General features: G+C 38.6%; 6 protein-coding genes and 1 non-coding gene across 10 annotated transcripts; 5 read left to right on the top strand and 2 right to left on the bottom strand.

Moving 5' to 3' along the window:
* The first annotated feature begins 82 nt into the window (after nt 1-82).
* On the top strand, nt 83-154 carry TRNAP-UGG (transfer RNA proline (anticodon UGG)). The gene has a single exon. It is a non-coding gene; the product is annotated as a tRNA-Pro (tRNA).
* A 406-nt stretch (nt 155-560) lies between these two features.
* Nucleotides 561-4,874, bottom strand: LOC140779543 (V-type proton ATPase subunit F). The gene is made up of 5 exons (XM_073124650.1): nt 4,738-4,874; nt 4,464-4,544; nt 3,203-3,284; nt 1,893-1,975; nt 561-975 (listed from the first exon to the last, which is right to left on the bottom strand). Exons 2-5 carry the CDS (start codon nt 4,524-4,526, stop codon nt 811-813), a joined length of 393 nt encoding a protein of 130 aa, XP_072980751.1. The 5' UTR covers nt 4,527-4,544; nt 4,738-4,874; the 3' UTR covers nt 561-810.
* Nucleotides 4,875-6,167: 1,293 nt separating this feature from the next.
* On the top strand, nt 6,168-7,723 carry LOC140779019 (WD repeat-containing protein RUP2-like). The gene has a single exon (XM_073123957.1). It carries the CDS (start codon nt 6,260-6,262, stop codon nt 7,394-7,396), a length of 1,137 nt encoding a protein of 378 aa, XP_072980058.1. The 5' UTR covers nt 6,168-6,259; the 3' UTR covers nt 7,397-7,723.
* Nucleotides 7,724-10,551: 2,828 nt separating this feature from the next.
* LOC140778292 (myb-related protein Hv33-like) lies at nt 10,552-11,832 on the top strand. Its single transcript, XM_073122934.1, has 3 exons — nt 10,552-10,732; nt 11,004-11,133; nt 11,247-11,832. The coding sequence occupies exons 1-3, from the start codon at nt 10,597-10,599 to the stop codon at nt 11,731-11,733; spliced, it is 753 nt and encodes a 250-aa protein (XP_072979035.1). The 5' UTR covers nt 10,552-10,596; the 3' UTR covers nt 11,734-11,832.
* A 117-nt stretch (nt 11,833-11,949) lies between these two features.
* On the bottom strand, nt 11,950-12,288 carry LOC140778919 (nuclear transcription factor Y subunit C-6-like). Its single transcript, XM_073123823.1, has one exon. The coding sequence runs from the start codon at nt 12,286-12,288 to the stop codon at nt 11,950-11,952; it is 339 nt and encodes a 112-aa protein (XP_072979924.1).
* Nucleotides 12,289-13,189: 901 nt separating this feature from the next.
* Nucleotides 13,190-18,204, top strand: LOC140778291 (tRNA-specific adenosine deaminase TAD1). Its single transcript, XM_073122932.1, has 10 exons — nt 13,190-13,384; nt 13,467-13,587; nt 13,669-13,811; nt 13,898-13,972; nt 14,563-14,673; nt 16,083-16,255; nt 16,332-16,408; nt 16,539-16,658; nt 16,836-16,923; nt 17,774-18,204. Exons 1-10 carry the CDS (start codon nt 13,219-13,221, stop codon nt 17,888-17,890), a joined length of 1,191 nt encoding a protein of 396 aa, XP_072979033.1. The 5' UTR covers nt 13,190-13,218; the 3' UTR covers nt 17,891-18,204.
* Nucleotides 18,205-19,927: 1,723 nt separating this feature from the next.
* Nucleotides 19,928-25,749, top strand: LOC140777697 (probable LRR receptor-like serine/threonine-protein kinase At1g63430). Of its 4 annotated transcripts, none has more exons than XM_073121990.1 (14): nt 19,928-20,071; nt 20,161-20,298; nt 20,724-20,862; nt 21,174-21,245; nt 21,336-21,479; nt 21,574-21,723; nt 22,301-22,417; nt 22,496-22,566; nt 23,338-23,583; nt 23,737-23,942; nt 24,019-24,151; nt 24,245-24,402; nt 24,576-24,788; nt 25,303-25,749. In XM_073121990.1, the coding sequence occupies exons 2-14, from the start codon at nt 20,205-20,207 to the stop codon at nt 25,546-25,548; spliced, it is 1,989 nt and encodes a 662-aa protein (XP_072978091.1). In that variant the 5' UTR covers nt 19,928-20,071; nt 20,161-20,204; the 3' UTR covers nt 25,549-25,749. The 4 variants fall into 4 exon arrangements, with proteins under 4 accessions (XP_072978091.1, XP_072978088.1, XP_072978089.1 ...); XM_073121987.1 differs by having other exon boundaries at nt 20,721-20,862; XM_073121988.1 differs by having other exon boundaries at nt 19,953-20,071; nt 20,156-20,298; nt 20,721-20,862.
* Nucleotides 25,750-25,922: the final 173 nt, after the last annotated feature.

Genomic DNA, 25,922 nt, shown 5'->3' with positions numbered 1-25,922 from the left:
GAAGATGGATAAAATGACGTACAAATTCTAAAATGTATTATATGGGAAACGTGGATGGCTAATAGTAAATGGTTAACCAGTTAGGCGTTTGGTCTAGTGGTATGATTCTTGCTTTGGGTGCAAGAGGTCGCGAGTTCGATTCTCGCAACGCCCCCACATTTCAAGGCCTCAGCTTGGTTTTGGATGCAAAGTACTTCCTCTACCCCGATAGGGTTTTCTAAGAGTCGAGAGTCCATTAATTAAGCCTTTCAATTTCTATGTTTTTTTTAATTGGTAAGTTTGGGCTTAGAAGCACATCTTTTTATAATTAATGCACACAAATTAACATCTGAAGTGCACGTAAGAGGCAATCGTTGTCAATTGAAAAGGTCACAAACAAAAACATAACAGGTAGATCTTTCTAAGGCTACAATAATGAGGTCATCTAATATATGCAACTATGAGAAATCCAAGATGGTTAATTCAACTGGAGTTGCCCAAAAACTGACTGCTTAATGCTGAAATTTGTGCAGTAAATACAGAAAATTAAGCAAACCGTTTTTGAAATAGCTGGCATGTAATTGAGCTTCTCATGCAAAAGTTCACTTATTTAACTTTAAATGACGTATAAACATGAGCAAATATTCAAGAAACAAGCATCACCATTGCATCTTGGTACTTAGCATATATAACCCATTGTCATCTAAAATCATTTTGGAAACACATAATTCTAAAACACCATGGTCATCATTTATTTTCCACACAAAAATGGTATCCACCATATACTTCACATGTAGAATGAATTTCCAATAGCACAAAGCGGCCTGATTTTTATCGCCTTCCTGATGCCACTGATTCTGCAGAGAACAAGTACCTCACACGAGAAAGAACTGAATCATGTGCAGGGTCATATGGATGGTCCTTCGATGGAATCTCCAGTATAGCAGGAATAGGCTTGTTGTAGCTATCAACTAGAAACCTTATCATATTTGCAACCTGAAAATGGACAATACAAAATCACAATCCAAGGCATAGTATGAATGTATGGCAAAAGCAAAATTTCCATGTCTCCTCAGACATAGAGAGACAACTTGCTGAGCCTAATTTGGAGCAGGAAAGGAGGAAGCAAATTCTAGCAACAAATGCCAGCAAATGTTGTGATATGGTGCAGAGACTTTACCGATGGCATCCCACACACTTTTATAGGTGCACATGTGCGTGTGGGCATGCTCACAGGTGCATGAGCTTTTAAATTAAAATCTGCCATAAAATATGAATGTCCAAAACAAGTGTGTTGCATTATTCTCAATCATCCACAACTACATATGTATAACAGGGAACAACCAAATATGATAATTTTGAGAGTAAAATACCAGGACCTGTAATAATTTCAAATTCTGATCCCAATTGGGGTTACAGATTCTGATCCCTAGAAAAATTGACGGTTCAAAGATTAGTTCTCCAATGCTGTCTGCTTGACATTCCTATAGGTGAACAGCACTAGTTCCTAACTGTTAATGAACTGATTGGATAAGCAATGAAATCTTCCCTGGTCTATACATATACTAATATGAGTATATAAACAATATTAATTAACTTGATGCATGAAGTGCATGATATATGGCTATATCAAGAAATTGGTAAAGTTTCGCATGATCGATGGTAAATGAACAAGAGTTTGTGCTATTATTTATGAAAATTTTCATCGTCCAACTCGAACTGAATGACATAATATTGCTGTAGACTTGCATATTGCCAGTATTTAAACAATACTAACAAGTAACTTGGTGCATGAAGTGTGCTTATCAACATGAAATATCTGAGCACTTACATATTGCCAGTATTTAAACAATATCAACGAGTGACTTGGTGCATGGAGTGTGCTTATCAACATGAAATAGCTGAGCACTTACATATTGGCTAATCAACACAATAGCAACATCCTCTCTTCCGGTGAACTCCTTAAATGCATCTTCAATAGCTTTCACAGTTGTTTCTATGACATGACATGAAGGAATATAAAAAGTTAAGAGTTTGAAAATTCAAATTACTTTCAATGAGCAAAATTAATTTGATGGTCATTCTTGAAAACCACCAGTCCATGATCTTGACTATTGTCAACTGAAAGAAACAATTCATTATCTAGAAATTCCAAGTAGCATTCTATTTTAGAACATACATATCAAAACTTTAAATAAAGAAAAGTACTTTTATTGGACAAGAAGATGTCGAAAATTCACTTATTCAAGGCATAGAAGCAACATATCAAAGGACATGAGTACTCATGCAAGTATTAGACTATTAGGTGTAGTGGATGCCCAAAGAGCCATGTAGACACTCATCTAGATGATCATCCAGAGCCAATACTTGCTGCTGGAAGTATTTGAAAATTGAAAATTGATAGACTTAAAAGTTTAAACATTGTGAACTCGGGAAGTCGGTAGCGTAAATTGTCTCTTCAATGCAAACTTGAGAGCCTCGCCATGACATGGCTCTTCAAATCTTTGCCGCACCTGCCCACGTCTTGGTCAATTATTTCCACAATCTTCTCCTTTATCATACATATCCAATTTACTCAAATAAATTTGATCCTACTTTCCAAACATAACCTAATATGAGTCTCAACATAGAATATGTAGCATATAAGCCATTTCTCCATTTATTCACTTTATTACTCAATGCATGTCCCATATATTAGGCTCATGCAATTTCTATTAAAGCAACAAAAGAACCATGTACACAGCTCTAATTCTATGAGGTACCCAGTTTGACCCTTCAATATGATGTCAGCTTGGTAATTAAGGTATTCCTAGCATGATTTTCCATTCTTCCAAAAGGTTTGGTGGCAATATGGTCATGATGGTAGTGCACAGAAGCTGTCATTGCATCTTATGAATGCTGAGGATCTCTCAATAATGACTTTGATACATCTTTGTATCAGGAGTCTGTTTCAACAAATTTTAGGAGATGTTTCTTTTCCAGATTCAGATATTATTATTGATTATTATACTGCTCCTAATTACAGGAACTAATAACATATGTTTAATTTCTATGTTAGAATATCTCTGATGATCGATATGAAAATGCCGTTAACTAAGTACCACAAAGAAATAGATAAACATGGAAACTATATGATTCAACAGAAATAATGAGTAATGGCGCTGCATAAAGATGAACATGAATGAAAAAGAAAATGTTTCTAATTGGTGATTAATGAATGTACTGTTATCCACAACGAGGTAATTTGTCTTCCTCCTGAGGTCAACGTTACCAACTCCAGCCATCAAAAAACCAGTCACAGTATCCTAAAAGGGAAAAAAAGGAAACCTGTCAGATTATACATGATTTATAAGGTAATTGCAATGACAGCAAAAGTTACAGACAGATCAATGTGATGCTTCTTTCTAATTCAATGATTATGACACTGTGCCTTATGTTTGGTCAAAATTTCGGAGGTAAACAGAGTAAATTTTACATGGCAAGATGACTATAATTAGTTTCCTAAATGGTGTCAAAATAATGACGTCATAAAAACACTATATATCTTATTTATTAATTAAGAACAAGGAAATCAATAGCCAAATCCCCATAAATGGATATTTTCATTGTTTAAATTCTAACACTAGTATGCAGATCCACGAAAAGCTCAATGCAAATCTCCTTGTGTCTACATCGGATGACTGCTGTATATGTATAAGTTTGAAATTGTGCATATGAAGCTCAGGGTTGCAGTAAATATAATCACACACGCTATATGTAGCTCAAAATCTCAAAGGTCCATGTGATGTGCGGGAATAAGCATCCGAGAAATGCATAGACATATTAAAGCGCAACCAATTTTGTTTTACAACTTAACGTGCACCTCCAGGCAACCAAAATAATCCAACCATTGCCAATAGGAAATGTTATTTAGACGGTATCCATGTCGCACTATGAAAGAGGGAGAGAAGATCAATGACATGAAAGCTACAAGTAACAACACCAACTTTATACCCTTTACAAAATTTCAGCTTCTATAATTCAGAGGCAATCCTCCTCAAGAACTTACATTTAGAAGTACATCAATGCTAATAACTCAATCTTCGGTTACATGACAGAGAGATTGGACCACAATATTGTTACACTCTTTAACACTTCATAAATCAATTTTCATTGTCCATTTCTTTGAGCTTAAAATTAAGATTTCTTATTGATTAATTCAAATAGTTAACTGAACCTAATCAAAAGGTAAAGATGTTCAGAAATTTTTTACTACGAAATTCTATGATGGGATGCTCTGCTGAATAGTCTTACTCCCAAAAACTCCAAAATTTCGGAACTCCAAAGCCATTAAATCATCACGACGCCTAGCATCAATTCTTATAGCAGATTATTCTGTCAAGAGCCTAAGCAACACCTAACTGAATCAAAAGAAAAGCTGAAGACTTGCAGCAATATCATATCTTAACAAATTATGATTTCTCCAGAGACAAGCATATGCATACCTCATCCGCAATCATGGCGATAAGAGCCGAGTTACTAGTGGGGATCTGAGCACGACCAGCCATTGCAAGCAGCAATCTCTACTGTTAGAGGTGAAAGAGAAATCAAAATAAAATACCCAAAGATAAAACCTAATAATCGATTTGATCGCATCAAATGATTCGATTCGCGAAGAAATTTCCCATCGAACACCTGAAATCCTACATCGATACGCATACGATCGAGAGAAATTCGGGTTTAATTCCTAGAAGGAGATAGAGGTGGACCGAGACGTACCCGCGATGCACGACGAATCCGAAGAGAGAGAGAAAGAGAGATCTGAGGAGGGGAAGAGATGGAAGACCTCGAAGGGAGTCGGTTGTGATTCTCGAGGTGCCACACCCGTGCGACCATACGCGTTGTACTCTTGACTATTGCCAGCTGGCCTATTGGGCCTAAATGGTATCCCAAGCCCAATTGCATCCAATTTGCAGGCGAAAGGCTAATTAAGAAATGGGCTTCCGACTTTGGGCTTTCGGGTATTGGGTAACGGGTAACGGGTTAAACCCTAAACTGGAAATCCTATGCATCCATTAGTATACACAATGGTGAGAACTGAGAAACAGATAACCCCCTTCACTAGCATTGTATGTTCTTGCCAGCGTCTGCTATTAAGAAAACTTGGCCTCCTTTTCATGATACGTTCACCAACTTCTGAAAGAAAAAATTTCAGATAATCTTTCATAGTAGGTGAAAAAAAAAAAGGGCTTCTTGTATGGTAATTAGAAAGATCATCCTAAGAACAGGAATGCTGCCACTTCTTGCCAAAAGAGGTACCCACTTGGGTGGTGGTACCACAGCATTATTCCATGTCCCAGATACACACATCCATAAATCTGGCAATGGGGTCCCCTGGCACGATCATGCCGTTGAAGGTTAACGTGAAGTGGTGTAGTATCTAACGCAGCCTCCTAAGCATATCCATAGATGTGTAAACAGCCCAACAGCCACGCGTGGGATTATGCCATCTATGTTGCAAAAACTTTTATAGCATAGACGACGTAACACCATCTTACGCTACGTAGTAATCGATAAGAAGGCCGAGATTTGATTGGCTCCCGTTTACCCACGTTCCTCTAACCGTACCACGAGAATGGCCTCGGCTGCAGGAAATCTCTTCCACCTTACGCCACAGTCTGAGCCACGTCTTATCTTTAACATATTCTATGCTCTACAGGACTATATTTGTGATAGCTATCCAACCAACTGACACGTGGTCGGTTGAACGTTCTCCATAAAGGGAGGAGCGGTGGATCCTCTGTCGTATTAGTTGTAGGAACTCTTTTCTTGTGGCTTAACATGTATTTAGTTATAACTATCGACGTTGAAGGTAAGAATGATTGGAGGAAATGTCTACACCTGATGAATGTTGGGAAGTTTGAGAGGTCAACGTGCAAATATATACTTTTAATAAGGGATTGGCAATAAAAATGTACGAGAAAGTCTAAGCTTAAGCTGCAGTATGTGGACGTAGAATTCTCCGTAAACCAAGTGGTGAGTACTATGTCGTTTTAATTGATAATGTGACTGGGGTGTCAACCATTGAGATTTATTTGAAATAGTAATGACTACCATTTCCAACCTAACTCGCTTTCTCGTGGTATAGCTCTCCTCCACAGAGATGCTGCATCTTGGCGTCGTCCATTTGCGTGTCAGTCTACTATTAGTGGGTTATCATCCACTCTCTTTCCCCAGCGTTAACATAAACAACATCCATAAATTATGAAGACCGACGAACGCTAAAATCTTAAGAGTGCACATGTCAAACACCTTGCTTGCTTCCATGACCACCGGCTCTTTCCAAGACGGATACAAAGAAGAGGAAGAAGACCTACGGCCTTGCTGCGACTGGGACTTCCACCTCTCCGCTGTAGTCTCCAACTCTGACTCCTCTTCCGACGCCATCGGCGCCATAGACTTCTCCTCCTCCTCCCCCCGCCTACTCGCCACCGCCGGTATCGCCCGTAAGATCCGAATCTACTCTGCCGCCGCCCTCCTCGTCCCCACTGACGACGACTCCCCGCCGCGCCATGTTTCCTCCTCCTGCGACCTCTGCATCTGCGCGCCGGCGAAGCTCAGCAGCGTCCGCTTCCGCCCGGACGCGGCCGGTCGCGTGGTGGGGTGCGGCGACTACGACGGTGTCGTCGCCGAGTACGACGTCGAGCGCTACGGTGCCCCGCTTCTAGAGCGCGACGAGCACGCCGGGCGCCGAGTCTGGGACATCGACTATTCCTCCCCCGCCGCCGCCTCCCACGGCCACCTCGCCGCCTCCGCCTCCGACGACCGCACCGCGCAGCTGTGGGACTCCCGCACGTGCGAGACAGTAGCCGTCGTGCGCTTTAGCGGCGCCGTGTGCTGCGTCGAGTTCGACCCTCTCGGCGGGCCCTGGTTGGCCCTCGGCGGCGCCGACCGGAATGCCTACGTCTACGACGTGCGGAAAATGGGCAGAGGACACGTGTGGGAGATGGAGGGGCACGCGCGGGCGGTGACATACGTGCGCTTCGCGGGGGAAGGCGGGAGGGTGGTGACGTCGGCGGCAGACGGGACCCACCGGCTGTGGGAACCGGGGACGGGTAGGCAGGTAAGGGAGTACGCGGGACACGTGAGCGGGAGGAGCTTCGTTGGGATGGGGGTGTGGAGAGGAGGGGGGTTAATAGCGAGTGGGTCGGAGAGCAACGAGGTGTTCGTGTACGATCTCAGGTGGGGGGAGCCGATCTGGGTGAGGGGGTTCGATGGGGTGAGTTGTGGTGGGGACGAGAAGGGCTTCGTGAGTGCTGTTTGCTGGAGTCAGAAGAAGGAGGAGGGCGAAGAGATGGATGGCGTGCTCGTGGCCGGAGGATCGGATGGGGTGCTCCAGATCTTCGTTTGCAAGAGGAAAGAAATGGATTTGGATTAGTTCGTTTCAATTGAGATATGGTTAATTAATTTGTTTATTATTTTGGAAATGCTTCCTCTTCTCCAGGAAAAAGGTGAGAGAGAGAGAGAGAGAGACTATCTAACTTCTTTGCTTCTCTGTTAAGGACACTGCGTGGATTAATTACAACTTATAACAACATCCACCCCCTCGCTGCAATCCAACCACATGCAGCAAGAAGGCAGCTACGTGGCAACATTCTTTATGTACCAAAAAATAATAACGAATTGTACGTACGTATAAGCAGCTGATCAGTAGGGCAAGTTGTTTTCTCTATGTATCTTTTAGAACAAGACGCAATAAAGTTGTTCATCCATGCGTTCATCAAGAATGGTGTTAATGTTTACAAAGTATTGTCGATGAACAATCTTCTGTTCTTTCATTTTACGATTTCTTACTTTCACTCATTTAATTCGCATCATGCTAAAGCTCCTGCAGTTGAACCTATATTCTATTGGGATTTGGGGTTTCATCTGTCAGGATACCAAGGTGGGTTCTTCTGTAGAGACAACCTATGTATCTAATTTTATGTCAAGAATCTCAACGATGCATGTAAGGCTCATCTGTATGCGATGGAATAGCGTGGGTGACGCATCTGTCGTTTTCCTCACCTTGTTACTCTTGGCTTAAATTGGAACGGGTGTTGCTACGTGGAACGAACGATATCAAATTCACCTTCCGTCCTTCCGACGTTCAACCGGACCTGTGGACATTCTGGAGTTCGCCACCGGAGAGTCTTGAGAAGGCCTAGTGTTCCAAGTCCATTCGAACGCCCTTTTAAACCGAGCAATAAGTTTGGATCCCTTTGCTTTTGAACGATCGGAGCCATTCGAGCTTCCTTTCGAGTATTGCGTTGTTGAGCGCGAGAGAGAAGACTTTGTAGTAAGAAGAGGAGAGAAATTGGAGCTTGCATTTTTATTAAAGTTTTGCATCACCTGTGAATATAATCGTATTACTAAACCACGTATATCTTGTTTCTCGTTCTCTTATTTACGGTTTGCATGAGTTTGATGTTCTTATTTAAGGTTAATGTAGGTAATTAATGGTGATATCTACTTCTAGCACTGTTGTACATTTTTCATTTAGTATTATTATTATTATTAATTAGTTTGGTCTTTTTGTGAGTTTAAAATTCTGGTTCAACAAGCGGTTTTGTGCAACATAGCTTTCCTACTTTTATCTTGAATTATTGTGAGAATATTCTCTCGCACCCTTCTTTTTTAAAGTCTCGCTCACAACCATTATCAGATTTGGAAAAAAATATATAGGAGATTAATAAATCACTAATCATAGTAGGTATCTGAATGAGTTGTAAACTGAAGTTGCTCAAGAAAAATACTTGTAATACTGTTAGTAGTACATGCATCCTCTCTGTCAATGGAATTCTAAAAGATGAATTGACTTGCATTTCATCATTTTGTTAGTTCATATACATCTCATTAGGTTATAATTAATACACTTGAGTCCTCTCCTTTAAAGCCCACATGACTAAATTGCTTCTTAATTGATAGTAATATATTTTTTTTCTTTGCCAATGTCATTAAGAAATCAACTCGTTGCTGCATTTATATTAGGTAGCTTCTTTGTCCTTCGCATATTAGAATATATGCAAACAAAGACCTGCCTCACTACCTCAAATTATGCTTATCTTAGATTAAAGTACCTCTTTAAAGTTATTGGTGTTTATGACGAACATTAACAGAAAAAATCCAAGAAGGAAAAGAAGATATATTCTGATAATAGTCGTCTAAACGTATGGCAATAAGCATCCAGGAAATTAATCAAGTCGTAGAGAGACATATTCATCTAATAACTTATAAAAGCTGACACTAGAAGGTGCACAATTTATTAAGGAGTAGTAGGTGCTCAATTTGTCGACAATAGCACTTGGCATAAAAACAAAAAAATTGCCTAAGAATTCGATTATTTTATATGCGTCTTCTTGGCATGAGAGTTGAGGGAAAGATTTCGTTAAATCGCATGTGGAGCTCTCTTTATTCTAGGACCAAGTTGTATATTTCTATAACTGTGATCATGCATGCCTAAATATATTTAACTGCAAGTTGGACTGCTTTCTAGCTAGAACAATAATGAGCTCTTCAATCTAATCCTCATTTTTGGCCCTTTGGACTTTTGCTCCTTGTCTGCAAGCTACCTCAAGCGTCAGAATGGTGCTGATTTAGAATTGAGCAGTAATTTGCATTGCAGCATGCTATTCTATCAGAAGGAATCATCCATGCAGCAGTAAGGTAAGATAATACTCTAGGGAGTATTATTGGTACGTTCAGTAGAACAATTTTAAAGCTCAAAGTAAAGTCGACGAAGAGAAGAAAACATGAAGCGAAGAATCTACAGAAGCCTTTTGCTTTTATACACAAAATATGCAATTGTGTGCGGCAAAAAGTCTTTGTTTCCGTAAGCAAAGAAAGGCTCAAAAGAATGCATGACATATGATCTTACGACTATAATGCAGAATATGAATTAGTTACTTGTTCTCTTAGCTGAAATTAAGAGAATATGATACATAAGGCAAATGTTATGCAATGGTAAAACTAATAGATATTTTGTACAATAAGAAGGTAGAGACAGAAGAGAAACATTATGGTGATTATTTGCAGTAAGTTGTTGTATAGAATTAACAGTTAGCAAATAATTTTTTAGGGCTGTTTGCTCGTTTATTCGCCTCTAATTTACTGCTGCGTGCCTGTCCTGACAAATTATAAAGTAATGATTTCTACCAGATTATCATATTTTGTTAGTCCTGAGGAATCAATAGTCAGATACCCCACCAATGATTGATGAAGGATTGTCAAACACTCCACAGTATCTGAATATAATTGGATGAGCAGCGGCTTCTTAACTTACTGTCCTTGTGAGGAATGAAGCTTCATTAGCAGAACATTGGATGTATACCAAGGCTCATTCTAATTTGTATGGCTGTTGCAGTAAATTAGATTTAAGAAAAGAGAGTTGACATCATCACCCAATTGTGACTAATTCATCTTTGAGTATTCTTTAATTTTCATGTACATCATACGGTCAACTTACATATCGGTAATAAAATAACAAAGAAGCCTAGAATGACCCTTTAAATCACAATTCTTGTATTCTGTGGAGCAACTCCAAGGTCAAGCTTGCATTTGGGCCCTCTTATTATTGAGTCTGAGAAATTGCAGGCAGGAATGGGGTGTATGACTTGCGAGAAATCTACGGTGAAATATCGAAAAGGGTTGTGGTCTCCTGAAGAGGATCAGAGGCTGAAGGATTACATCCTCAGGCATGGCATTAGCTGTTGGAGCGCAGTTCCCGCAAAAGCCGGTGAGTTCCTGCATTCTGCTCATCTTTCGCTACCTCTAATCTCTTCTAAGATTTCCACTAAGTCTAATTATGGATCAGCGCATGCAATTTTCCTCGTTGGCATTCTTCATCAATTCATATTTAGAAATCATCTTGGTCTGCAATATACGTACTGAGATAAGAAGTGAACTGCATGACCAAATATGAATGCTATGCAACTCATTGCATATGCATCCCTGATACATAGTCAAGAAATTCTTTCATCTTTAACAACATTAAATTTCTTTGAAAGGCTTGCTGCGAAATGGAAAGAGCTGTAGGTTGAGATGGATTAACTATCTGAGGCCTGGATTAAAGCACGGGATATTTTCTCAGGAGGAGGAGGAAATAGTAATTAAGCTTCAGGCCAAGTTGGGCAACAGGTAAGCCATCTAGAAATATTTTTTAACTGAACGTATATAATTATGGGTTAGTATAGATTATTGTTTGCAAGAGGTGAAGTAGATGATTCCAAATTAATCATGTTGGCCTTTAGGTGGTCACAAATTGCAATGCATTTACCTGGAAGGACTGACAATGAGGTGAAGAACTACTGGAATTCCTACCTCAAGAAGAGAGTCACAAGGACTGAAGGCTTGGGTCCTCATGGCTCTACAAGCTCATCTCCAGACTCCAAAGGACATGGCGATCACCTAAAAGACCATGAAGAAGAAAACAAACTAGTTCTGGATGGAGCAACAGAGACTCTCGTCCCTAATGTCCTGTTTTCAGATTGGTTACCCTTCAACACTGAGAACGGCCAAAGCTTATCGAGCTTGAACTCGAAGAATTCGGAGAGTAATGTCGGTTTAAAGCCAGGAAATCTACCTAAAGATGAACAATATAGCGGAAACTTCGCTGGTGAGCTTCAACTGCAACATGAACCTGCAGGTCTTATAGCAGGAGGTGGACTATATGATCTTCTGTCCATGGGGGAGATCTGTGGTAGTTTCAGCACGAATGATGATTTACTATTCTTTTGATCTATTGTTATCTTCCCTAAGAATGTAAAAAACTTTTGATCTGTTGGATTCTTTTTATGTGTATTAAATTCGTTGCTCATTAATTTGTCTCAGCTTGTTTTGTTCTCTTTCCTTCTCCCACCACTCTGCAGAGTGTTCCAGTTCTAACATAAACGTTTTATAACATTCATTATGAGTGCATCTAAAAAGACATTCTAATGCACGAGGCCCCTGCTTTTAAGTCTCATGAAGAGCCCGAGAGTCGTTAGATTCGGCCACCATATCGACGAGAAAGTCGAAGACATCAGTGGCCATAACTGCAGTCGCGACATCCTCCTTGTTGAGCGTCCTCCGCTTGCTCTGCGCCGCTGACGCCCACCCGCGCTGCACGAGCTCCTCGATGAAGAGCTCGCACGCCTTCGAGAAGATGATGGGCGCCTCGCCCGATATCATCTTCACGCCGTCGCCCGATCGTTTCATGATCTTCTTTATCCTCGCGAGCGGCAAGGAGTGCGGCCCGGTCCTGGCGGCCGCTCTGCCGGAGAGGATGCCGGAGTATGCTCCGGCTTGTCTCATGGCTATAGTGTATAGAGAGATATCTACATGGACTGAAAGAAATATGTGCATAAATAGATAATGAGCTATGAGGAAGTTGTGAATTGACTAAGAACAAGAGTGTGTTGGTCAATGGTTGCCGGCCAGAGAACTATGGGCCGGCATTGACCAATGAGCACAATTTGACAAATTTGCACGTTAAGACTTGTGGACAGGACTCAAGAAGCATAGGATTCTTGTCCTCTCTCTCTCTCTCAATTTACCTTTAATACTTTGACTTTTAACGAATTTGCACTTTACATCTTATATTTTAATTATTTACAAATTAAGCTATATACTTTAGAAACTATCCCTTAGCTAAACTTTTAACTAAAATTTTAAATTAAATAAACTATATTAAAGAATTACGAAAATATTATCAATAGTCACATTTTTATTCTAGAGAAGAGGAAGAGAGGAGAGAATGTAAACTAAGAATATTTTAATTACTTTTTAAAATTATCTAATGGAAATTTCTTTATGCCATCCGTTCGGTGTTAATATAAATCGGGTATTTTCTAATTGTAATTGCTAAAATATAAGGATCAAGTTGTAAATAGTAAAAATACATAGTATAACCATAAATTAGTTAAAAGTTAGATGTTAAATTGAAATTCTTTTTTATTTGTTGAGATAAAAGAAACATTAGAATATATAATCCTATTGACCTTTCTTTTGAGAACAAGGATAGGATAGCTGGATAGGGATGGATCATGCAGCACAATAGTACAGCTATACAGGTTAATCCGACCGAACCCGGGTTTAATCCGGAGAAATAGCACATTACAGGACCCGACCCGTTTATTCTGCCCGATCCGCCTGTGGGCTCGGATACGGGTTCGGGTCACTTAAGAGCGCAAGCACGAAGCCCGCGATGGAATGTTCGTCGCCAACCTTCGACCTCATCTCGCGATGCCTCCACCTTCCTCATTTCCTCCATGGGAGGAGAAGAATCAATGGAGCTCGAGAGTTTCGAACGCTGTCTTAGCTCTCTACCGATCTCTTCCCAAGAAAGGAAAGCCTCAGGGCCGTGAGACTACCGTCCTCGCCGCCTTCCTCCTCTCCTCCCCTTCCTACGGTACTCCTCCGCCAGAAGTCTTAAACCCTAGTGCTCAGAACACTAATCCTAGATTAGTCTTTTCCCTTCGATTACTTGCTAGATTTGGAGGTCGTAGCCTTGGGAACCGGCACCAAGTGCATCGGCGGGTCTCTTCTTAGCCCCAGCGGCGACGTCGTCAACGATTCTCACGCCGAGATAATTGCTCGAAGAGCTCTCTTGAGGTTTATTTCTTAGCAAGAATTTGGATTCCCTTCTTTTTCTTTTTTCCCGCATTGGTCACGTTGACTGTTGAGGGGAAACAGGTATCTGTATTCTGAGATAGGACGACTTGACGCGAGCTGTGGAAATGGTTCGTTTTTGTGCTTGGATTCTAGCTTTGATAGAGGAAAGAAGTATAAGATGAGCGAGGGTTGGCATTTGCATCTATATGTTACCCAGCTTCCATGTATGAGCTCTATTTGCTACTACATTTTGAAATTAATGTTAGTTTGTTGTGTACATTGTATGACTGTGTGATGCTCTTCACCACAGGTGGAATTTTTGAGACTCAAGGACTTCCTTCTGAACGAGAGTTCTCACCGATGAACAAAGTCAGTGGCCCAGTAGGTATGGCTCATTGTTTATAGTTGTACAGCTTCTATAGTCACTCCCTTAGCTTGAAGCTCTGATAACTATTTCTTGTTGTAAAGATGTTTTTTCTTCTAATAAGAAGTGCTTGAGCTGCCCTGATAATTGAGCGAGGGTAGCTCGAGCCAACCTTGTCACAGTTCATCTTGAGGCCTAGCAAGCTTGAGCTATGGTTCCTGACATTTCAAGCTATTGGTCACTTGCAGTCCTGTGTAAATCAATGTGGCCCACCTTGTAAATCAATCCATCCACGTTGACTAGTTAATGATTCTCCTATTCTTTGCACATAATTGACTGTGGATGCCCAAATGTTTGTCCCCGACCTTGCCACCATGCTGGCTGTCATCATTGGCAACCCCATCAAAGTCATTTTCCTTGCTTGAGATATTATGTATGCAATTTGCTCTTGATACAACCTTAGCTTTGTTGCATGCAAAAGATGAATTTTCAGTTGTTTGTTGAGTCAACTAAGTATCTTGCACCTTACTGCATTACTTGATCAATGTTGGAACTGTAGTGCTATCTAGAAGTTGAATTGATTTATTTTCTTCTAAAATATTCTTTAAAAGGTTTTCCTAAAGTTGCTGGGATGGTTCAAAAGAAGCCAGGCCGTGGTGATACAACCTTATCGATGAGCTGCTTTGATAAGATAACTCGTTGGAATGCTGTGGGAGTTCAAGGTTTGTCGCCTAATATCTCCTTTGCAACTTACTTGCTTTTACACTCATTTAGTGAGGTCTTATATTCGTTTCATTCGCATGTTTTGTAAGACAAGTAGATAACTTGTTCCTTTTCTTTTCTTTCTTTGAAGGCATAAATGTTTGGTAGCACGGTGATAGTTTAAAGCCATGAACTGATGTGAGCACCTCAAACTGAACCAGAGGATGTTAAGCAAAAGCTGGAAATCGGTTGGGCATAATAAAGGCCACATGATCAAAATACTTAATAAAAGCAAGCAAAAAGTCAGGCATAGAACCACAAAGCCAGAATACTAAGAAAACATCAACTACTTATTTCCCATTAAACAGCACATCCTGCAGCTTATATCTTGGTCCAGGATGATATTGACATAACTTGGGATGTATGAAGCATCTTTTTCTGTATCAATTGGCTATCTGATCTTTTCCAATACATGCTACGAACATGATCTAGTTCTAATTTTAATTCCAACGATTGATGTTTACCTTATAAAGGGTCAGAGCCTCTGTCAGCTTCATATCTGATTAAGGCGTATTGTTAGGACCGTTTTGTTCGCAATGTCGGTCCTATTGTATTTTTCGCTTTTTGAGTATGTAAATGGGATACCAACCCCATGTCTTTTGCATGTTTTTGAGTGTCTTTTGGTTTTCTTCAAGAGCTCCTTGCGAAGCAACCTTGGGATCGCAATATTAGTGTCGTCGCAACACTAGTTTGGGTTTTTCCCCGCACGTGCCTATAAAACTCATAGGCCAAAACCCAAATGGAGCTTACTTTCAAAACGTAACGTCCCACAAGACCTTTGAACCCCCTGGGTTGCAGAATTGGGGATGCTCATACTTAGTAGTATAGGAGAACTATCGAGAAGCATTAAGTGAGCCAGCTTCGTAACCGAAGTGCCACTGATTCAATGGTGTTCATTTTGCCCTCGATGGCTATCTTGCCCCTTTAAATTTCTTGTCGTTGGCATGTCTTGTAACTTCTTTTCCAATTAATAGAGAATCGCAAACTTGTTTGCCAAACATTGTATTTTGTTTGTCTTTGCTTTGTCGTAATCCAAAAACAGGTGCATCGCTTGTGAAGTAAACGGCTGACTTAACTTTGCTACTTGAAGTTGGGTGTCGCGCGGTCTTTGCCTATCTCAAAGACTTAGTCCGTGACAGTATGCTATAGTCATCAGCCTTTTGATCTCATTTGTATTTCTGTTGATATGCTTCATACAAATTAAATACTTTCTAGAAATAAATTGCAACCTGGAGTTCTTGGATTTCTACAGTGGTTGATCAATATAATCGTGCTGATTTTCTTAAAGATTTGCACAAAATGGTGTACTCTAATTTTTTGGGCCTAAAGTATTCATTGTTATTAGTGCCCTGTGTCTTGTTCACTGCAGGAGCTTTGCTTTGTCACATTCTGCAACCTCTATATATGTCTACCATATCTGTGGGAAAATCAGCTTGTGATGCTCCTACTGAATTTTCCATTGGAGATGATCTTGGAAAAGCTCTCTGTGATCGCCTTGCTTTTCTATGCAACAAAGAATTAAGTCCTTTTCAAGTTAACATAGTCAGTGTTTCTTGGTTGTTTCTGTTACAATGCAACTTGTTAGTTCATGACATAACATTGTTACAGTAATATACAGCTGGATTTTTGTGAAGCTTCTGTTCCGCCGAAAGAATTTCAACGATCGTATGGTGACTTGCCCAGTTTAACATGCGGGTATTAACGGTAGTTCATGGTTTGTTGTCCATTTTTCACTAGTTCTAAATTCTTCTCATCTGCTATATATTCCCACTTGTCTGTTAGAATAGATGAAGAAAGAACACTTTCGTGGATCTTCTGATCCTAGGTACTCAATTTGCTGGAACAAATTTGGACTACATGAAGTTGTCCTGGGAACAACTGGGAGGAAGCAAGGAACTTCTTCTAAAGGGGCCATCTTTCCTTCTACAGAATCATTACTGTGCAAGTAGGTATTTTTTTGAGATTCTTCATAAACTTACTTGCTGCTATTTTGATTTCATCTGATACTTATGTTACATGTAAATAATATATGTAGACTGACCTTAGCAGTCTAAAGGGTCAAATTTTGGGATGAGTTTCTACCAGAAAATGGGCTAGTATTTACCATGTTTTTGGATTACAGGAGAAGATTGTTAGAATCCTTTATATCATTGAAACATGGACTTTCTGAACAGTTTCAACCTGAAGATATTTCTTATCGTGAATTGAAGGTAATTATTTATTTTCTTTTCAGGAAGATGTATATATATATATATATATATATATATATATATATATATATATATATGTATGTATTCCTTTGCTGTTTTCCATATAAAGATGCACAGTACAAGTTCAGTCTGACCATGGTTTTCTCATGCTGTATAATTAGTAATTTGTCTAGTTGATATTTCTTACTTGTTAATAAGCTGTTCATCAGGCATCGTAAGGCTAATAAATACAATTCCGAATATTTACAATACTCTAGCAAGTGGTAACTACTTTGAACATCACGTCATCAGTTTCTAGCAAAGTTACTGCAACAATAAAATCACCAATCTAAGAACTGACCCTATTTCATCTTCAAAAAAGAATTTACCCTATTTTGAATACGAATTGGCATTAATTGGCACGATAAATGTAGTTGCCACTTGCTAGAGGTCCAAGCATTCAAATTATTGGCTGTATTTGGATAGCAAAATGTATGGTTGATCGAAATTATAGAAACAATAAGAGGGTGAAAGACTAAGAAAGATAATACATTCCAAAAAAGGTTCATTACAATGAGGGTGCTGAAGCTAATTTGAAGCCTCACCTATATGGCCCATGAGCGGAGCTTCACACTTCTGAACTTGATTGCAGTTAATCAGGGAAAGTCAAGAGAGGAAGAAGGAATCACAATACAAAATGACTTGATCATTTCTGATTGAGGTCATCCTTTTGGTTTAAGATAATCTGTCAATGTTTGGCCTGATGTTCTTTTGCAAAAAATTATTATCTACGGTGAATTGCTGTCTGTGGAAACTGTCATTTCAGGCTGTTTTCCAAGCTGATTTGAAGGGACCCAATTGTACTGTGCAGGACATGGCTCATGAATACCAATCTATTCTAAAATTGTTTAAAGACAGTCCACTCTTCCGCTCCTGGCATGGAAAGGCTGCAAACCTCGAGTCCTTTCAGCTGCACTATAGCAAGTAAAGAAGATACAATTTACAATGGACTTGGGGAATTGCTCTGTGTCGCTCCTAAGAGCAAGCATAAAATCTGCAAAACCATCATTTTCATTGCCCTCTCGAGATGTTATAATTCCCTTTTATCTTTTGTTGGTGTAACATTTTCTCTTAGTTTAGTTTTTTTCTTCTTTTCAAATTGTATCAATTTATTTATTTGCTTCAGAATGTACTATGAGTATGTATGTCTGAGATACAATCTGTGTGTTACTATGTATGTCTGAGATACATTCAGTAAAGGTGAGTAATACCCTATTGACAATAATAGTGTTTTGGTGCATGACGCTCATTGGAAGTAAGGTCTGGAAAGAGTAGGACTGTATGCATCACTCTCTTTGTTGCTAGACTGTTTTGTGAATCGAAGTCATGATATCAAATTTGAGTTCTGCAGCTGAAGATACTGGAAACAATGCCAATTTTATGTGGGAATTGTGAGGAGCTTTGGAGTGCTGACAGGTAATTTGCAAAGTTATACTCTACAACTACCAGTGAAGGGGATTAAGGATTAATTAGAAACTTGCTTGGAAGTGAAGAGAGGTGGTAAATGGAGAAAGTGTTAACTTCCAAGTGTAGGGAACTCCAAACAATACTTACTCTTCACACCAACAGTGGTTGCCAACTATTCTAGCTGGAACCTGTAACAGAGCACAAACATAGTTTTCAGATTGTAATTTATATCCATGACATGATCAAAAACTTGGTGTGGAAGCTAAGTCTTGCGTGAAAAGCAAATCCACCTCAGAAAGTAGTAAACCACAGAAAGTTTGTTGTTTGGTTGCTAGAACTGAGAAAGAGAACAAGGATGAATTATGTAGTATTCTTCTTTTCCTTTTCTTCTTTGTTAAATTGATATTATATCACTATCTATTCTTCAAATCACCAGTGAAAGCAACAAGATTTCTACCTCATTAATTTTGGCTTCTTAATGGTGCAAGGAAGAGAGGTGATAGATGTTTATGGGAACCATCTTTCCTGAAGAAGCTAAGGAGAGTAGTATTTAAGGACGCCAGCATCAAAACAAAAGGGTTCTTCAGATATAGAGGAACATCGTATAAGGTAAGCACATGGATATGTTAAAATTGCAAAAGATAAAAGAAAGGAGGGACCCCATCTCTTCTCTTTTGCATACCTTGCTTCCTAAGAGATGGAGAACAAACAATCTCCAGTTTGATGTATTATCACATTTACCAGAAAGGAAGGGCCTTCCAACCTGTTAACTTATTCTTTAAAGCCCATCAATTCATGTCATTGGCCAAATTGTTCGTACTCTCTTTAAATGCCACAATTTACTTAGGCTGACCACTGTAGCCTAACAGTCAACAATACCCCCTAAATGAATCTAAATTATAATTTATCTTTATAATGTAGATTTCATTTACAACTATAATTTGGCAAAGAGAAGTGCATCCATGAAGGAAATATTAAGAATTTTGTGTAAACTTTATTACGACCAAACAAATAAATGGGTGATATCTGAAGTCATTTGGTCTAGATTTGTGATGGCATTCCCACTAAACCTCTGTTAAAGTACTACTTTTAAAAAAAAGACCATTGTTTATATTTAATTAGAGTTTAGCTCCTTTATCTTTCGGTGGATGAGGTTGGCGGAGGTGGAGAAGAAGCTTTGTTATATAACCACGATCACTTTATTACATGGCACAGTCTATTATTTTTATTCATTTATTGTTATATAAAGTTTCATCTCTCTCTCTCTCTCTCTTTAAGAAGGCAATTCATCCATTTGTGTACGAAAAAAAATAATGTTATAAATAATTCAATCAATATAATAAGAGGGCTTTCACAATTTAATTATATTTAATTTATAATAATAAGTTTTAATGTGGATTATACATAAATCGTGTGTACTTACTTTATTTTAACAAAATATGTATCAAAAAATATATATACTCAGTATAATATATTAAATAAAAAATAAAAAAGAAATTCCCTTCCCTCCACTTAATTTAAATTGGAGGAATATGAAAACATAACAATATCCTTTTAAGCTCTTTGTTTCTTGTTCATTATTAAAAGCCCAGAGCTCTGACCTCTCTCTCTCGTCTCTTCCTCGTGCTCAAACCCACCAACTCCATCTCCATTCCCATGTGAGTGGCCCCATTCCTTCGTATTCTCCTCTTCCAAGCTAAAGGTTTTGTTCTTGCTCCCCTTGACTTCCCCTGACTCAGGGATCTCTGTCTTCTTCTCAGAGTAGGTTTTTTTTTTTTTACTCTAGTGCAGATAAATTGTTTGTTAATGGGTCTCTTAGAAGCATTCTAGTGGACATGAAGAGATCACTTGGGTTTCCGCTCCTTCTTATTGTTGCTGTCAAATGGGGGGCCCTGTTTGTGTCTTCCAGCTCCTTGTTAGAATATCAGGGTATGCTGAACTGCTCTTAAATCTTGATTTTTTTGAGCTTGGATTCGCCATTTCTTATGGGGGTTTCGTTTGGGATAATTTTCCTCTTTTTTGGAAAATTTTATTTTGCTGCCTATCTTGTGTGACAGTATGATGGTTTGTACCATTTGTTTTAAATTTTGACCTAGTCACTAAAAATTCTCTCTTGGTTTGGTGTGGGTTTTAGGGTGAGGGTATTTTGATAGTTGCTTAACATTGAAATATTTCTGACAAGTAATAACTAACCACAGGGTGCTTTCTTTGGGTAAAATCTAAGAATTGTAGTAAAAAAGTAGAGTGCAAACAGTAATGGCGCTAAAATTTTCACTTTAGTGTTCTATTTTGAATGAACTACATTCAAGCTTTTGAGGTAATTATTCTAATTTTTGTTGCATTATTTTTAGCAGTTTTGGTGCTCGCAGCTTTCAAACAAGCTATATTTGAAGACCCTCATGCAGTCTTGTCCAACTGGAATTCTCGGGACAAAGATCCTTGCAGCTGGTATGGCGTGATCTGCTCCGCATCTCGGGATAGTGTGTTTTCTCTGTAAGGAATGCATCTGCCCTTTCTTATCCTTCCTCACGTTGGTACTCTATTATGCTATATTTAGTCAGGATATCCTGTTTCATAAGTTATATGGTTCTGTGTGATATGTAATTGCATGTAAAAGATCTGATAGATTTGATACTGGTATTACTTGTTCATATTCCAATGAGTTTTATTTGGTGCAGATGAAAGGTTATCTTTGTTCTCATGTTTTTTTTAGCTCCAATATTAGCTGGGGAATGCAAGTGTTTGTGTGTATAATTGATTTATAGTGAGTATCTAATGTTCTGAAATGCTGGTGGACTTTGCAGAAGTCTTTCTAATTCGTCGTTGAAAGGATTTCTTGCTCCTGAACTTGGACAGCTTGGTTCCTTGAAGGAATTGTATGTATATCTCCTGATGCTTTATATTGCTTGAGAGTGCTTATTTGGCTATTTGGACAATAATTGAGATGACATATGGTTGCATTGCAGATATTTGAATAAAAATTTGCTTCTTGGGACAATACCTAAACAGATTGGGATGTTGAAGAACCTCACTGTACTGGATTTGAGCATGAATCGGCTTACAGGTCCTATTCCTCCTGAGCTTGGTGACTTGGGCAGCATAACCAAAATGTAGGAAGTGAACTTTCTTGAGTTATTTGGATGCTGGTTCCTTTGCTGCTTATTTGGTTTTCTGATGTCATTTCTTTCTTCTTTTTCTACATAGAGATCTTCACTCAAATGCATTGTCGGGAAATATACCCTCCCAGTTGGGTAAGCTTGAGAAACTTGTTGAATTACGGTTAGATAGGAATAGGCTCAGGGGCCGAATTCCAGGAAGAAGCAATACAAGTTTCTCTCCTTCCGAGAGTGGCCTGTAAGTGATGTTTTCTTTATACTTATTTGATGGTAAATATTTCCTTCCAAATTTATTACTAAAAGACACAGGGACCTGCAAAAGTTATGATAGTTTGCTTCTCCCTCAAAAGCAGACCTTACTTTTCCTTTAAAAATGACTTCTAGGAACTGGATTAAAGCAGTACGTCATGGCCTGACCAATATTATGCCATATTCACCCCTAGGAGATAAAGGGAAGCAGGCCATTCCAGTCTTAGCAACTAGGTATCATTTTGAAAAATCTGAGAATTCAGGTCCATGTTAAATACAGCAGTTGCAATTAGACCTGAGTGAAACCAAGATCGACTGAACATCAAATAAGAACAAGTTTGAGGGGTTGAGCTCAGTTATTTGGGCCTTATTACTTATTAGATATCTAAGCATACTTAAATATGTTCGTCATTAAACTTTAATAAAATATGTGCATCCCCACCCTCATTATACATGCTATCTTTCTGGAACAAGAAAGGTGATGATAACTGTCTCAAATACTTGAAATATTTTTCTTATTTTTTTTATTGTCATAAAAGAGTTTGATTATTGTTTGTTTACTACAGTATTGCAACTAACAGTAGTGGCAATGGCCTATGCCAGTCACCTAGGCTTAGAGTGGGAGATTTATCATACAACTTTTTTGTTGGAAGAATACCCCCTTGCTTGAAGTATCTTCCAAGGTAACTAACTTGCATATCTGAGTGCACCTTTACTATGATTTCGTTGAACATTATCAGCTCCTGTTTATCCATCTACAGATCAAGCTTCCAAGGAAACTGCTTCCAGGATGAATACTCCATCTTGCAGCGAAGTTCTCAAATATGTAATGGTACTTTTGGAACTTACCCATCACTCCAGTTTTGGATTTATGAAATGTTTGTGCTGAGTGTTGCCAGCAACTAATGAAAAAAAATTGACCATTAGAAGGTTATAAGTCTGGCTTCAAAATGGCTGATCCACAAGAGATCTTTTAGAATTTATATTAATCATAATATACACAAAATAATAAGCTACAGTTCAGTTTGTACATTTTCAGACTGTAGATGTTAGTAGTGCATTACTAATCACTCATTTGGATATTCTAGCCGTATATCATTGTTGCATGATTATACAGTTACAAGATACGAATGCTAACTGCCGCTTCTCATCTCTCTTTTGTTGTCCTTTTCTATACCTAAAGATTCCTGTGACATAGTTAACAAAGCTGAGCAAATATTAACTATGTCTAGATGAACAAACGCGAAAGTTTGTGAATAAGCACAGGCAACAGCAAAATATAACACAATAATAATATTTAGGACATTAAGGGACAATGATTCATATAACTATAAAGTATGATAATAGGATCATTTCTCCCTTTTTCATGTCAACTTATGTCATTTTTATATTTGATTAGGAGTTGTATAAATCATCTTTGCCCCCTTCAATTTGGTACTTTATTTCTTCGCTGCCTGATCCATCTGAAATATCAAATTGAATTTCTATAAGAATCTCATGAAATTCAAATATCTTCTATTATCTTTTAGGTGCTTGCTCTTTTCACATTATGTCTTCTTATCAAAATTAATAGTTGAAGGGGAACTTGCTGCTTTTGATTTAGGTGAATCTCCAAAGAGCCAGCAAGTCGGAAAGGAGACACATAAACGATTTAATGAATGGCACAAGCACCAAATTTTACAGCAGCCAGCATGGCTTCTGATATTGGAAATTACTACGGGAGTGCTTGTGATTATTTTCATAATTACTGGTACTGTAACTGCTGCAAAAAGTTGCAAATTAAAACCCTATGTGAGGATCCCATGGAAGAGAACTATGAACTGGAGGAAGGAGATAGCAGTATCAATTGGTTAGTACTAATATTTTCTCCTTTTATTCTTTTTTTTTCCTTGAGAAAAATTGGGTAGTGCTAATCATCCTACTACTCTCATCAAATCTTAGGCTTCTAGCATGGTTTTGCTATGGCGAACTAATGTGAGTCTGTCTCTGTTGCCATTTATAGATAATGAAATACTGAAAAATGTGTCAAGATTAAGTCGTCAGGATCTTGAAGTAGCTTGTGAAGATTTCAGCAACATAATTGGCTCAACTCCTGACAGTGTAATCTATAAAGGAATTATGAAGAATGGACCTGAAATAGCTGTCATATCATTATGTATTCCAGCAGATCGCTGGACAAGCTACCTCGAATTCTTCTTTCGGAAAAAGGTAACTTCTTTATCAAATGACTTCAACTTTAAAGGACGTTCACTTTCAAAACTAAATGAGACCATATGCCTTTCAGATAGCTGATTTGGCAAGGTTAAGTCATGACAACGTAGCAGATTTGCTGGGTTATTGCGAAGAAAGTGAGCCATTCTCAAGGATGCTGGTCTTTGAATATGCATCTAATGGGACCTTGTATGAGCACCTCCACTGTAAGTCAAGTATTTTTCACCTTGTATGGTGATTGAATATGATCCTGTACTTGTGGATCTTAATGATACCATTTTTACTTTTTTGCACTATAGATGGTGAAGACTCACAGCTATCCTGGCATAGACGCATGAAGATAGCTATAGGTATTGCGCGAGGGCTAAGATACTTACACACAGAGGTGCAACCACCATTCGCAATAGCTGAATTCAACTCAAATTCAGTATATATTACTGAAGATTTCACTCCAAAGGTGTGGCATCAAGCAAACATGACATGCTTATTTTTGCATAGTAGTTTCATCTTTTCCATTAGCTAATTGTCAGTTCTCCATATTTCTTGTTTTACTTTCATTGCTTGTTCTATTACCTTTTAATTGTTTTTGACTACATAATTGAGAGAAATTGACTAGTTCTTCACATGCAGCTAGTTGATTTTGAGAGCTGGAAAATGATATTTTCAAAATCTGAGAAGAACTACGGTTATATCAACGATGGTGCTATTCATGATTACATGGATTCTTTAGAGCAAAGGCATATGGATGTTCAAAGCAATACGCTTGCCTTTGGAGTGGTTTTACTGGAAATTATCAGCGGAAGGCCTCCCTATTGCAAAGATAGAGGGTCATTGTTGGATTGGGTGAGTAATTATCTGTCAGAAATATTGATCAGAGGAAGGGGAACCAAGTATTTTATGATAAATCAGATTTTTCTGTTATATACTGGATAAAAGTAGATCCAAATTTGCAACTATTCATGTTGTGTATTTTGCATATGGTATGCCTTTCAAACTAACGGCTTGCACATCTGAATCATAAGGATAAGTCTTTTTGAAAAAAAATTATAAAAAAAGACAGGCAGCGCAGAATTGCAATACCTGGAATCACTTATTTTTAACTATGTAACCTAGCTCTTTTCCATGCTTATGTGATCTTCTTAGAGATTGGCATCTCGGTGCTTATATTTGGTTCATCCATTCATGGCATCACATGGAATGACCCTATTTTTCTGCCAAATTCCAGAATATTAGTAGTAACTAGAAGTATTAACATCATTCATTAACCAAAGTATATTCTGATACTTCTGACTTGAACTTTGGCTTGCTTTCTTGAAATGTCTAATGTTTAATGCCATGTTCATCCCACTTGTGGCAGGCTGCGGAGCATCTTCAGCATCCAGAGGAGATAGGCAAGCTGGTGGATCCTGAATTGGAAACTGTCAAAGCTGATGACCTTGCTGTTATATGTAGTGTAGTGAGCCTGTGCATCGAACCAGACCCTTCGAAGAGGCCGTCGATGCAAATCATTACCGCTGTGCTTGAGAATGGAATCGACTTGTCTGCAGCTGCTCTTCTTAAAGAGTCTCCACTGGCATGGGCAGAGCTAGCGTTGTCCTCTTAGTTGTAGTAGTTTCACACTGTAAATTCCTCATACCTCGTTCCACTGTTCTTTTCTCACCTTTCCTTTTCTTCTTTTATTTAGTTCTTTTCTTTTTCCCTTGATTGGATATCTCAGATTTTCTTTTCCCCCAGTAGATGAAATGCAGTTTCTCTTACCATAAAATCAGTCATGGCTAGTAAAATCTTGCGATAGTTTTACCTACCTTGTTGATCACAGAGCTGCTATTCGTTCTAGATAACAGTACTGACATGCACTGAGAACTCCAACAAGGTCACATAATCAAATATTATTTGAATCTGATCATTATAAACGAGTTGATTTCACAATGAGAAATATTATAACAATAGTGTTTCTAATGAAACAGGGTCGTGGAC

This window comes from Typha angustifolia, chromosome 15 (genome assembly GCF_048772165.1).
Source record: "Typha angustifolia cultivar Huaian chromosome 15, ASM4877216v1, whole genome shotgun sequence".
Lineage (NCBI taxonomy): Eukaryota > Viridiplantae > Streptophyta > Magnoliopsida > Poales > Typhaceae > Typha > Typha angustifolia.
Note: the sequence above shows the minus strand (reverse complement) of the source record. Positions and strands in the feature narration are given on the sequence as shown.